This window comes from Cryptotermes secundus, unplaced genomic scaffold, assembly GCF_002891405.2.
Source record: "Cryptotermes secundus unplaced genomic scaffold, Csec_1.0 scaffold947, whole genome shotgun sequence".
Lineage (NCBI taxonomy): Eukaryota > Metazoa > Arthropoda > Insecta > Blattodea > Kalotermitidae > Cryptotermes > Cryptotermes secundus.
Genome location: NW_019734978.1, coordinates 85,902 through 98,761, shown reverse-complemented (window position 1 = coordinate 98,761; position 12,860 = coordinate 85,902). Strand labels below are relative to the sequence as shown.

The 12,860-nt window shown below is 38.1% G+C and overlaps 1 protein-coding gene across 1 annotated transcript in view; it reads left to right on the top strand.

The window, feature by feature from the left end:
* Positions 1 to 5,535, top strand: part of LOC111869154 (septin-7) — a 113,224-nt gene extending 107,689 nt beyond the window's left edge. The window contains exons 11-12 of the mRNA XM_023860415.2: positions 2,496 to 2,571; positions 2,835 to 5,535. Of these exons, the coding sequence (XP_023716183.1) occupies positions 2,496 to 2,541 (46 nt within the window). The 3' untranslated portion in view covers positions 2,542 to 2,571; positions 2,835 to 5,535. The remainder of the gene's footprint in view (positions 1 to 2,495; positions 2,572 to 2,834) is intronic.
* Positions 5,536 to 12,860: the final 7,325 nt, after the last annotated feature.

Genomic DNA, 12,860 nt, shown 5'->3' with positions numbered 1-12,860 from the left:
CAAATATGGGGATGGATATATATATATATATATATAAATGTATTGTTCATTTTAGACCCTTCATGGTTATATCCTATATATGAAATCTTTCTAATGTGTTAACACATTGATTAATGATGCAATTCAGGAACTGATACCAGTATTTTTGTATGCCCGAAGATGACTCAAGAAAAGGGTCGAAGCATGTTGTGTTGTCACCAACAGCTAATAAAACAAATCTTGAGGCAGTAGTGCATTTTTTTTTTCAGAACTGCTGTTATGTAGACTGGCGCATTATATACCTTTCATTAGAGTTACTATATTAAATGTAGATTTTAATTTTATTCCATAGGATTAGGTCAGTCATACAGAATGCAGAACATTTTAAGCAACAGAGTCATAGTTATGAGATTTGAATATATGCACTATGAAATTGGTGATTGTTAGCAGCATTAGATATTATAATCCTAACATAATGTGGAATGGCATAGCAGTGGTCCATGCACAGACCACAGAAATCACTGCTCCTGTATTGTTCGCCACGTGTGTTGCGGACATTTCCTGGCAGTGGGTTGATTCATCACAGTATCATGATGAATCTTCATGTAGTCATGTAATCTCACATTGTTATAGTTTGGAATTCCTCCAGCATATTTGAGGGCCATTTGAGAGGTTCTGACAGGAAAAGGGTTTATCAACATTAAATGTAAGAGGCAGAGAAGGATTGAATGATTAAGGGGTGGTTCATACAAATCAGTACACAAAAACCGACTTTGTTCCGCTATACATCCCCCTTTTTGGGTAGCCCCCTAACCGTCTCACCCTTCAGAGGAAGCTTAGGACTTTATAAAGAATTTAATTCTGCTGTGTGAGAGTGTAAATTCTCTTGGCAGTGACTGAAGATTAGTGTATTTTGAGATGTGATGCCATCTAGTCTGGTAGAAGTTTCAGAGCTATATACTGCCTTTGTGATCAGAGTGCGTCTGTACCTTGTAGATGGGGGCAACATATCCCTCTGAAAGATCAGTAGATGACTACCAAACTTTGGGATAGCGATCCGCAGAAGACAGCGATCTTCTTAGTTTTGTTGTTGTCTGTGTACAGCATCTCTTACAGATAAGAATGGCAGAAAGCTTTGCCGTTATATCATAGTACTGCAAGTTGCAATTTACGTTTTGGCATGCCAGAATATTATTGTCAACATTGTGTTTACACATTCATAAAATCTCACTCTCAGTTCAGGGTGACCACAAATTAACTTAACAAATTTTATCTGAAATAAAGGTTTATAGAAACAAGATACACATGCTGTTTCTTAACCCTCTGTAATGGAAGGAAATCATAAACCTTAACAACATTCAAAATGAGCACCATTTGTTGTGCATGAAATATTGAAATGGCATGCTGTCTTTCCTCCATATACATTGCAGCATTCCAGCATCAACTCATACAAAAGCAGCCCAGTTCTGTTCTTTGATTCACTGATGTTGGCCAGTGGAGATGTGTACACGCAGTCACTTACATAACCCCATAAAGAAAGTCCTAGGGTGTGCTTTCTGGTGAATTGGCTGGCTGCTGTGCCTTTTGCTGTGGCATCATGACTGACATTGTGGTGAATTCATATCAAGCAGCAGTGACACCTACTGAGCTAAACTTCATGGTCTTTCCTACAGATGACACAAGAACAGTACATGTACCTTGTTTCTAAACATTCTCATTTGAGATTGAAGCTATAAAGATAATTTGCATTCATCCTGTATAATAAATTGCAAAAGAAGAGAGAAGTTAAAAAAATTAAGAATGAAATCTAATTCTATGGCTTGTTAAAAGAATATGTTCACATAGGTTGAATTTCTTATGTAGGAAAATTTTCTTGTAAACTAGTAGCCATGATGATAATAAAAAAGAATTAAGCATTTTATGGAAATGGAATGTGCTTTATTTCCTTCCTTGTAGATAATTCCTGTATAATAAGAAAATTATGAATTTAGGCTTGTTTCCAGTGACAAGCTTCAGTACCATCAGTGTTCAGTCTAGCAGTAATTGTGGATGGAGGGGAGGGTGACCAACTTCATGGCATGAACTTTTGACATATAAAGATCTGGGCTTTGGCACTTTGGTGTGATAAAATGTTATTCCCAAGGGACTAATATATTGGCTGACCTTTTATATTTTGCTGCACTGGAAAGTTCGCTCCTGAAATTGGCTATTTGCCAGGTAATATTAAGTAGCACTGGCTTTCTGAAAAGGGGAGGAGGCAGAAATAGCAAAATCCTGTTCTCAATTCTTTTCTTGAAATTTGTTGTATTTCATTTATTTATTTATTTACATGTTTATTTTAACAGGTTTATTTCATTTTTCATACAGGTGTTTCATGAATAAATTTCAAATTATTCTTCAAGGAATAGGAAATTTTGAATGCGTGTTCACTTGATTGAAGCAGCTGAACAGTAGGCCTCAAAATGTGTAATTTGCAAATTGCTGAATGTTTAAATAATTTCATTTTGTTGCTACAGGGCAGTAGATGGCAAAAAGGACAAGAAGAAGAAAGGACTATTCTAGAAAACCAAGACATGGATGGAAATGCATAAGGTGAAGTCTGATTCTTAGTATTCCATAGGAAGAGGTCCTCCATGATTTTAATATTGGGATTCTGCAAGTGTTGCTAATTCAGCCGAGTGTACTCGTTGCACTGCCACGTTAAACTGTTCGTCATCCCTCTGATGCTTTTTGTTATAGTAGAGGTTTTCATAAATTTAGTGTAATGTTATGCCTGTGTTGTGGATTATGAATTGTCCGGCTGTCTCTCTTGCTTTCTGTGTTTTATTATATTAACATTTAATCTCTTCCGACAGATAATGTTTGAAGATTGACTGTGCCAACTGTGAAAGGAAGACTGCTAATTCCATGTCCTTCACAGATTTCTGATGGCTTTGTAGTGTGGTGAAGAGTGAAGCTTTATTGTAACAGGGACCACGCCTTATGTTCAGAATACAACTGTGACATGTTAGATGTGAATGTTGAATTACCAGAATTGATTGTGGTTGTATCTGATGTTGGGTACTCGTTAGTGAAGGAAGAGTTGAAGATTTCAGTGATTATTGATATCACAGTTCCAAAGGCTCACAAAAAATTCATTCTTTGGGAGTGCCAACTGTATGATCTCCCCCAAATATACTCATTCCCCTCTAAATTTATCATGTTAGTATGATTGAGTATTGTAGTATATATTACATAACAAAATAAGAGATGCCTTTTCATCTCAGCTCCAGTATCATAACGTAAGTGGAACAAGGATATGCTATATTATTAATGTTCTGTGAGATCAGGTTGCATTAGTAATTAAAAATGTATATGTTAACATTTATTTCAAAATAATGAAGACATTGTACATAGAAGTTCTGACCAAAGTTTTCTCTTAGAAAAAGCTGTCAGAAATTTGTAGAAAAAATTGATTTAATTTACATATAGCTGTGTAATAAGCAGTTAATTTGATGAGGCATGTCTTTCAGTTGTGAAGTTCTTAAATTGAGCTGTACTCGTATGTCTTATTAGTAGACATGTGTATGAAATATTGGCTCTGAAGACACAATTGAACCATGTTAGAAATTCCAGCAATACTGCATTTCATGCATGTATAGTTGACTGAAAACATGTTAAATACTCTCACATATTTTTAGATACAGATGTAATAAACCCAGCACGTGAATTATATAATGGAAGTCTTTCCCTTTATTAATGTGCCTGGCTCAAATGGAGCTCTTTGAAGTTCTAGGTGATAACTTACAATTATAACCACGGCATCAAATTTTTTAGGAAGTAAAACTGAACTTCAAAATCATGTCAGCCATAATGGAAACTAGTTAATGCTGTTAAAATAACATGTTATAAAATTATTCTCTTTGATGTCCATTGTCTCGGTTGTATTTAAAATTGCAGAACATTTTTGAAGCTGGGTCTGCTTTCATCATCAGGTGTAAAATTGTGTGTGGGTGGGGGGGGGGCTGAAGGATCCTGCTCAGTTTGGTCTGTTAGACAGAGCTGGTGTCAGTCATTGGGCAGTGTATATATTCTGCTGCTTTCACAAGTCATGTAAGAGATGGAGATACAAGCAGGAAATAACACCAGAACCATATGTTGAAATCATATATTACCAGTAGAAGCAAAGAGTATGGACAGTCCAAGTAGCAAATGAATCTGTATGGTGCTGACATCTGTGCTAGGTTGGCTGATCACCCATCATTTTGATGAAGACCATCGTCTTTAGTTTTCTAGTGATCCAGTTTGCACAAAGAAGAAAACAGAATGATCTGAAATATCAAAAAGATGGTCTTCATCAGTACAGAATGGGTGATGAGACAGCCTAGCTCAGATCTCAGGACTGTGTGACTTCCCCTGCTTTGATTATAAACTCTCTATACTCTCTGCTCCCCGAGGTAATATTTGAAATCAACAAATTGCTCTAGTGTTGTAATTACTGCTTTCATCTGTCTCCCATGTATGGCTTGTGGCAGCAGCAAAATATATATACACTGCCCACAACTTCCTTCATTGTTCACCACTAAAGACTGGCTGTCTTAACGGGCCCAGCCGAGTGGGATCCATTCCCGATTTTTACACCTGGTAACAGAAGCAGTTTCATCATGCCAAACTCAAACATTATGTTATTTTAAACACAACTAAGACAAGACAATGGACATCCTCCAACAAAATAATTTTACAGTTAATAACAGATTGTTGTCATGGACCTTTCAGAGAATCATTAGAATAATGTGTCTTTTTATCTTATTTATTGTGTTGATCACAGTTTGAAAGTCATTATTCTGTGAATGAAATGTAAAATAGTCTAAAATGGCTTCCCATAAGTCACACGACAGTAATATTGGCTCTTGTCTCAGATATAGTCGATATACACTGTGTTCTGGGAGTCTGCTGTATACCCATCATCTTCACAGAGTTGGTTACTTTTATACTGATAGGTTTTCATTTTGTTTTGTTTTCACCATTAATTGTAATCATGAGGCTTACACCAATCTCAAAAGTGAAATTATAAAGGAATGTATCAGTGCAGTGGCACATGAGAGAAGTGACAACCCCCAACAGAGTTGTCTGCAGCATATGTAAATGTACATAATGACCAATATAATTTTGATGTACTGAATGAATGATAGGCACAAGCCTTTACAAAATGATTGATTTCTGTCATAAAGCAGCGTCATGTTTATATAACCTGAAGGTCATGGACATGTGAATAGCAGGAAATGTTCTGCCATCAAGATAGCATATGTGTTGGACATGAATAGTGAGAGTTCTTGCTAAAATCGTTGCCATAGCTACAGTGAAATGAGGACAGTTTCCTCTCACACTAGTCCTGTCACATCCAGTCTTCATAAATAATGTGAACTATGAACAGTTTTAAATCTTAAGTACCAAAATAATTGTGTCAAAAGTCATAAAAATGTGAGATACCGTTTTACTGATCACTCATGGAGCTGAGCCCTTCTTGAGTAGCTGCCAATTGTGCAGCTACTCAAGAACTTCCCAGCATTTTATGGAACCCGAAGGTTCATTACCGTGTTCACAAGAGCCCTCCAGTGGTCCCTATCCTGAACCAGATCAGTCCAGTCCATACCATCCCATCCTATCTCCCTACAATCCATTTTAATATTGTTCAGCCACCTACGCCTTGGTCTTCCCAGTGGTCTCCTTCCTTCCGGCTTTCCCCACCAATACCCTATATGCATTTCTCCTCTGTCCCCATTTGTGCTACATATCCTATCCAACTCATCCTCCTTGACTTGATCATTCTAATTATACATGGAGAAGCATACAAGTTATGAATAGTTTTACTGATAGAGTAATATAAAACCCAACAGGATGCAAAAATGAAAGAATCCAAAGACATCTTCAGTGGAGTTTTCTACCAGATGTCATTATTACCAGCAGCAAATAAAATTTTTACTCATCCAACTATTTATGGTCTCCTTGAGTCACAATAAAAGTTTTGGTATGCGCATTTTTTTTAGTTATTCACAGCTCTTAATTCACTGTACAAAACTTTTGCAGCTGCAGACTGCTCTTGGTGTTCAGGGATATGTAACTGAATGCTTGACATGAACTAAGTTCAGAAGTCGAGCAAGCTTTTCAGTTTGCTGGGTAACTTCAGTTTCTGTATCCCCAGGTTGATATATTCAGTCACATTATCCTCTGTGTGGTCCGCTGTAAAATGAGATAACAGCAAAATCGGGCACAGAAATGCTCATCTCAGTACAGACCAGTACATTCTCCTAAATTAACTGACATTTAGGTCCTAAAATGATCTTATATAATCACTTGTACATAATTATTATAAAAATGGAATAAAATTTTCATCAAACACATGCGTGCAACATATCACTTTATTGACATAATATAAAGAATCTGTTTCATGATAAACAATTACTATCCTATCCTGAACCGAGATCTTTTTTCTGTTTATAAGTTAAAAAAACTTTGCACCTTTTGATTTTGTTGGTTTGAGACTCATATTTTCACTTCAACTGTGTTGCTTTCTGGCTTGCTTTTCTGTCATGTAGTTGAGATGTGTATGGAAAATAAGCCCAGAGGATAAATTTTATAAACTGTAACCCATACTTAATGTGAGTACAGTTCATAGTTGCACCTTTTAATTTGTGTCGATAGGAACAGTAAATTCTTCTCAAGAGAGAAATCAGATTCATTGATTCTCCAACACCCATGCAGGTGTAACTGGTATAATCTGTCAGGAATGATGCTTATATGGAAATACTGTTAACTAGGCAGTAGGTTTGTATGTGATGTGCCAATGTGACAAAGACCAAATCATAAAATTTTTCTGATACACAGGCAGTTCAGCAGATTCTCTTCATATTTGTTGTTTATTCTTATGGACGTCACACATGGATTCCAGAAGATTTGCAGCTTAGAAAATAAAGGGCACTACAAGGTCACTGAAACACAAAATGAGGAATTTCTGGAAAACTAGTAACCAGTTTAGAGTGAGTACCATTGCAAATGAAATGCATGTGCTACTTCTCCCTCCTGTTCCACACATTACTTATTTACTTACTTACTTACTTACTTACTCATGGAGCCGAGCCCTTCTTGAGGAGCCGCCAATTCTGCAGCTACTCATGAATTTCCCAGCATTTTATGGAACCCAAAGTTTCATTACCGTGTTCAGAAGAGCCCTCCACTGGTCCCTATCCTGAGCCAGATCAGTCCAATCAATACCATCCCATCCTAGCTCTCTAACATCCATTTTAATATTTTCCACCCACCTACACCTTGGTCTTCCCAGTGGTCTCTTTCTTTCAATATCCTATACACATTCTGAATCTCACCCTTTCATGCTATATGCCCTGCCCACCTCATCCTCCTTGACTTGATCATTCTAATTATGCTTGGAGAAGAGTACAAGTTATGAAGCTCCTCATTCCTATTCCACATATACGAGTATAAATGTGCAGTGGCCAGGAGTTATTTTCTTTTGGGCCATGTAGGTTATATGAGGAAGTTCATGCAATATATTTTGTATCTGTTATTACTCATATGTCATGAAATGTTTGTTTCCAAGGTTTTTGCCTAACAACAGGTCTATATGCCACAATACAGTAGTAATAACTTTGACATTTCACACAACTTACATTTCATAACATGCTGGGTTTTTACAGTGAAGAGTTGTAGCTCTCTGTCCAACACCCAAGCAGGAGAACCACCCCTTACAGGTTGTCTGTGAGTGCTTATTTTGTATGTTTGGAGATAGCCTCTGTAAGAAAACGAGGTGGGATTAGAATTGAATGAGACTGCAAGCTTTGGTTGTTTTCTTGGATAAAAGCTTAACTTCCATAAAGAGAAACACAGGCGACACTACTGGAGCCAGGCAAAGAATTCCCACTCCATCTACCCACCCTTCCTCTGTTCCCCTTTACTCTGTCCCCCACTTCCATCCCTGTTAGATGGATTACTCTTTTAGACTAGCCTTAGGTGAGGCATGCCACCAGGCAAGCTAGAGTGGTAGAGTGGCAGAACATGTCCTCCCCACCTAGCAACAGTTATCCCCACTGCTCATGGGAATTCTTTGGTCAGCTCAGCTGTACTGGGGAGGTTTGTCTATAAGTATTTGCAGATAAAATTTAGTGTACTTGTCTTGCTAGTTTTTTTTAAATCTGGAAAAGTACAGATATTTGCAAATGATACTAACAAACGAAATTGTGTTCAGGAAGAAACAACAGACTGAAGTCAAGGAATGCTTCCCATCATTCATTTAAAGATTTCTTGCTTTCCTGTATGATATTTACAAACATAAAATTAAAATATACAAAACTAATTATACTGGTTCTATGTGAGTTGAAACTTAGTCTCTCACATTGAGAGAAGGCTATAGATTAAGGGTGTTTAAAGGTTGCTGAGCAGATTATTGGGACCCAAGAGGGAGGAAGTGACAGGAAGGTGGATGATCTTGCATAATGACCTCTATGATTTACGCTTTTTGCTCAGTATTATGTTGATCAAATTAAGGATGATAAGATGTGAGTGTAAAATGCCGATGAGGTGTAAGAAATGAATACAAATTTTGGTAGGGAAATCTGTAGTAAAGAGACCACTTGGAAGACCAAGGCATAGATGATAATACACCCATAATATTGAAATGGAGCTCAGCTCAGTTTAGGATAGGGATCTGTGGGAGAATCTGGTGCACAAGAAACTATTCTCCATTGAAGTAATATACAGGTTAATGTGTTACTCATTCCTGTTACCTGTTTCAAACTGAAGTTGGTAAACACCTGCTTTTGGTTAAAAAAAAAGTAAAGATATCCGTGTAACAGGCTGTGTTGTGAGATGGTGAGGTTCCCAAATTTTCTAGACAATCAGCTCATAGTTGGTGGCAAGGTTGTCAGCCCTACGCACTGGCTGCCCTGTGGCCAGAAGGATTAAGTCAATTGAAAAAATCCATTGACCTCATTGGGACTTGAACCCACGACCTTCTGGCTTGTAGCATTGTGCCTCAACCAACTGTGCTGCTGAATGCCCCCCTCCCCTACTTTTAACTAACTCTTTGAACATAAATTTGTCTCGGCACTGTTTTCTGTATGCCTTTGAGGGGAGAACGTTGGCTGTCATTCGTGGATCACACGTTTTCACCATCTGAAACCAAGACAATAAATGACAGAAAGCTGTGGAAGAAAGTTTAGAAAAGTTGTCAGCAAATAGCCCACAAATATAGGAACACTGCTTTTCTACTGAAGTAGCCCATAGATTCTCAGTATGTGTAGCTCACTCATTCACACTTTCAAGATATTAATTTTCAAGGCCATAATAGCTTTAGTCAAGGAGATTCAGTTCCAGTATGAACATTCATAGCTGATGTAAAATCAGCTGAAGTGCTTAAATGAAATTAACTATGACATACTTCTTGATTTGTTGTTTTGAATTTTCCTGCCATTTGAGACTATTTGCAGTTGAAAATATGTTATCTAGAATTCTGTCTATGCAGCTTCTGTTCACCACAGACAGAATGTTCTCATGTGGGACTGGGAAGGAAATATCAAAATTGGTTTTAATATTTTCAGTGATAGATGGGCTGGTAGTCTGGAAACTGCCACTGTGTGTGGCTGTATCAGTCTTCATATATTAAGGGGAGGAAAAAAGAGAAAGCTATCCCTGTAACAGGATGCGGAGACTCAAGGGGTTGGGAGATGTCAAGGCTCCCACATTTTCTAGACAGTTTGGTCACAGATGACGGTGCGATGTCAGCCTTATGTGCCGGCTGCCCTTCACTCTCAAGGAGATTCCTGGTACTCATTTCTGTTAGAGCCTGAGTGAACCCCAGGGCCATAGTGCGGCCGGAAGGATTAGGTCAATTGAAAAATCCCGTGACTTCATCAGAGTTCAAACCCAAGACCCTTTGGCTTGTTGTATAGTGCCTCAATGAACTACACTACCACATGGCCCCAATCTTCATATAATGGCAATGATAATTAGGCACAGAGCAAGTTAGCATAGAGGTAACAGTACTGAATTGTTTTTGTATGGTACTTTGGTCTGGTCTCAGCTCTAGTGTTTTCTTTGTACTTCTGAAGAAGTCTCAAAATACCAGATTATTATTAACAGTATGACTACCCAGACACACATCAAATTCTTCATGAACTATCGTCTGCATAGATGATAAGAACAAGCCTGGAAATAGAGACTGTCTGTAACCTGAATTTACAAGCAAAGCACCATTACAATGAACACAATTAAGAATGCCCCATTGTTTATTAAGGAAGAGTCTGGAGGAGACAAATATGCAACATACTGTCACATGTTGGGTATGTCATGCAACAAATAACTTCATGTAGCCTTCGGATTCAACGATGATTTATTGACTCATTCATCCACACTTACAGAGTCAAGAATACAATTATTATCACTTGCAGTATCACAACTACTGCCTCTACTTCAGTTCTTCTGCTGCGGCTGTGACCTCTCAACTGTCCTCGGCTGTGACTGTCTCATTCATACGTGTCTATCTAGCTATGCTTCCAACTCTCTTATGTAGAAGTTGGGCGGACTGGATACCAGTTCCTGCTGTTTCGACAGTCTATTGTTACAGAACGAACCTTCTGTTGTCATCTTCAGGGAACAGCTGCTTCATTGTTTCTGCCTTCTCTACGCAGCGGCTCACTGTTATTGCATTACCATGGAAGTATCTACTCCAGACATGTTACATTGCTCCCTTCTAAAAACTGTTCATCCCCGAACAGCCTAATGGTGCTTCCTTTCTTCCAGGTGTCGCTTGGTGTTGTGCTGACAACATCTGCATTCGGTCTTACCATTCTTCGCACGTCCTTCTGCGGTGTTCATTCTACCGCATCCGCCCCTTCCTTCAGTGGTGCTCATCCTGAGCGCTCCCATAGTCGAGAATTTGTTGGTCATGTTGTCTCACTTTCATTCTCTCCTCATCCATTCTTGCTGGGGAGGCTGGTGCTTCTAGGTTACCCATTCCTTCTCGGTGTGCTGTCTCGTCTTTTCTGTTTTGGAGGGGGTCAACCCCTCTATAGTGTCCAGTTTTTGATCATATTTCCTAGGATTCCATGCAGCATGTCTACTTGTGCACTTGCACATGCCTCAAATTGCTTTCTCAGTCTCCTTATTGTCTCTCTCTCAAACTTGAGCTGTTCTGCTTCCTTTCCTTTCCTTTCTACTAGTCTTAAATTCACTTCCTCTTCGAAATAGTCAAAACTTTCCTCTTCTTTTAACCAGATCTTTTTCAATTTCTTTCTTGATAACCTTGAAGGTTGCTAACTTTGATTCAGTTTTCTTCATATAGATGAAGGGAAAGACCATGTATTCACAAAAAGATACCCAATTTGATGTTGGGTTATTGATGTGAATTGATATTAGATATGTACGTGTAAAAGCGCTTCTTACACTGACTTCCTTCTCTAAGTTGTTAATAATTTTAATCGTTTCTTGCATCCTGTTGCGTGTTTTAATCAATAGTAGAGTGAATTTACCGACTACACAACACGTTTTTTATTATCACATTATCACTATATGTTTCGACCTTAAGAGGTCATCTTCAGGTGTATGAACACGGCTGTATAATTACACGCGGTCACATTCACTTTTCACTCATTCAACCTTGTATCTTATCCAGACTTACGCTCACTAATATATCGAGTTCTTTTTATAAAACACAGATTAAAATTATTATTATTATAATTTTTAAAGTTAAAAGTTCATGAATTGAAGTTCAACTTATGTTATTGGTTACACTTTCACTTGTTTGTGAGGTCTCACTGTTCTTCCACGTTCTTTGATGTTGCTGGATCTGTAATGATCGTTGTCATGATGGGTACTTTTAACAATTAAATTAGACTAATAATAATTTTAACCTGTGTTTTATAAAAGAACTCGATATATTAGTGAGCGTAAGTCTGGATAAGATACAGGGTCGAATGAGTGAAAAGTGAATGTGACCGCGTGTAATTATACAGCCGTGTTCATACACCTGAGGATGACCTCTTGAGGTCGAAACATGTAGTGATAATAAAAAGCGTGTTGTGTAGTCGGTAAATTCACTCTACTATTGATTGTTAATAATTCCTCTAAACATTCTTGGAATCAGTGGTTCAACTCTCCGCTTATTACTTACTTACTCATGGAGCTGAACCCTTCTGGAGGAGCCGCCAATTCTGCAGCTACTCATGAATTTCTCAGCATTTTATGGAACCCAAAGTTTCATTACCGTGTTCAGAAGAGCCCTCCACTGGTCCATATCCTGAGCCAGATCAGTCCAATCAATACCATCCCATCCTAGCTCTCTAACATCCATTTTAATATTTTCCACCCACCTACACCTTGGTCTTCCCAGTGGTCTCTTTCTTTCAATATCCTATACGCATTCTGAATCTCACCCTTTCGTGCTATATGCCCTGCCCACCTCATCCTCCTTGACTTGATCATTCTAATTATACTTGGAGAAGAGTACAAGTTATGAAGCTCCTCATTATGCAGTTTTCTCCACCCTCCTGTCACTTCATCTCTCTTCGGTCCAAATATTCTCCTCAACACCCTGTTCTCAAACACCCTCAGTCTATATTCCTCCCTTAATGTCAGAGATGAAGTTTCACACCCATACAGAACCACAGGCAAAATTATAGTTTTGTATATTCTAATTTTTATGTTTTTGGGCAGCAGACAGGAAGACAAAAGGTTCTGGACTGAATGGTAGCAAGCATTACCCGAGTTCAATCTCCTCTTAATTTCCTCCTGAATCAGGTTTCGATCTGTTATCATTGTTCCCAAATATCTGAATTGTGCCACATTTTCAAAACATCTGTTTCCTATCTATATCATGATTTTGCCCTGCATTT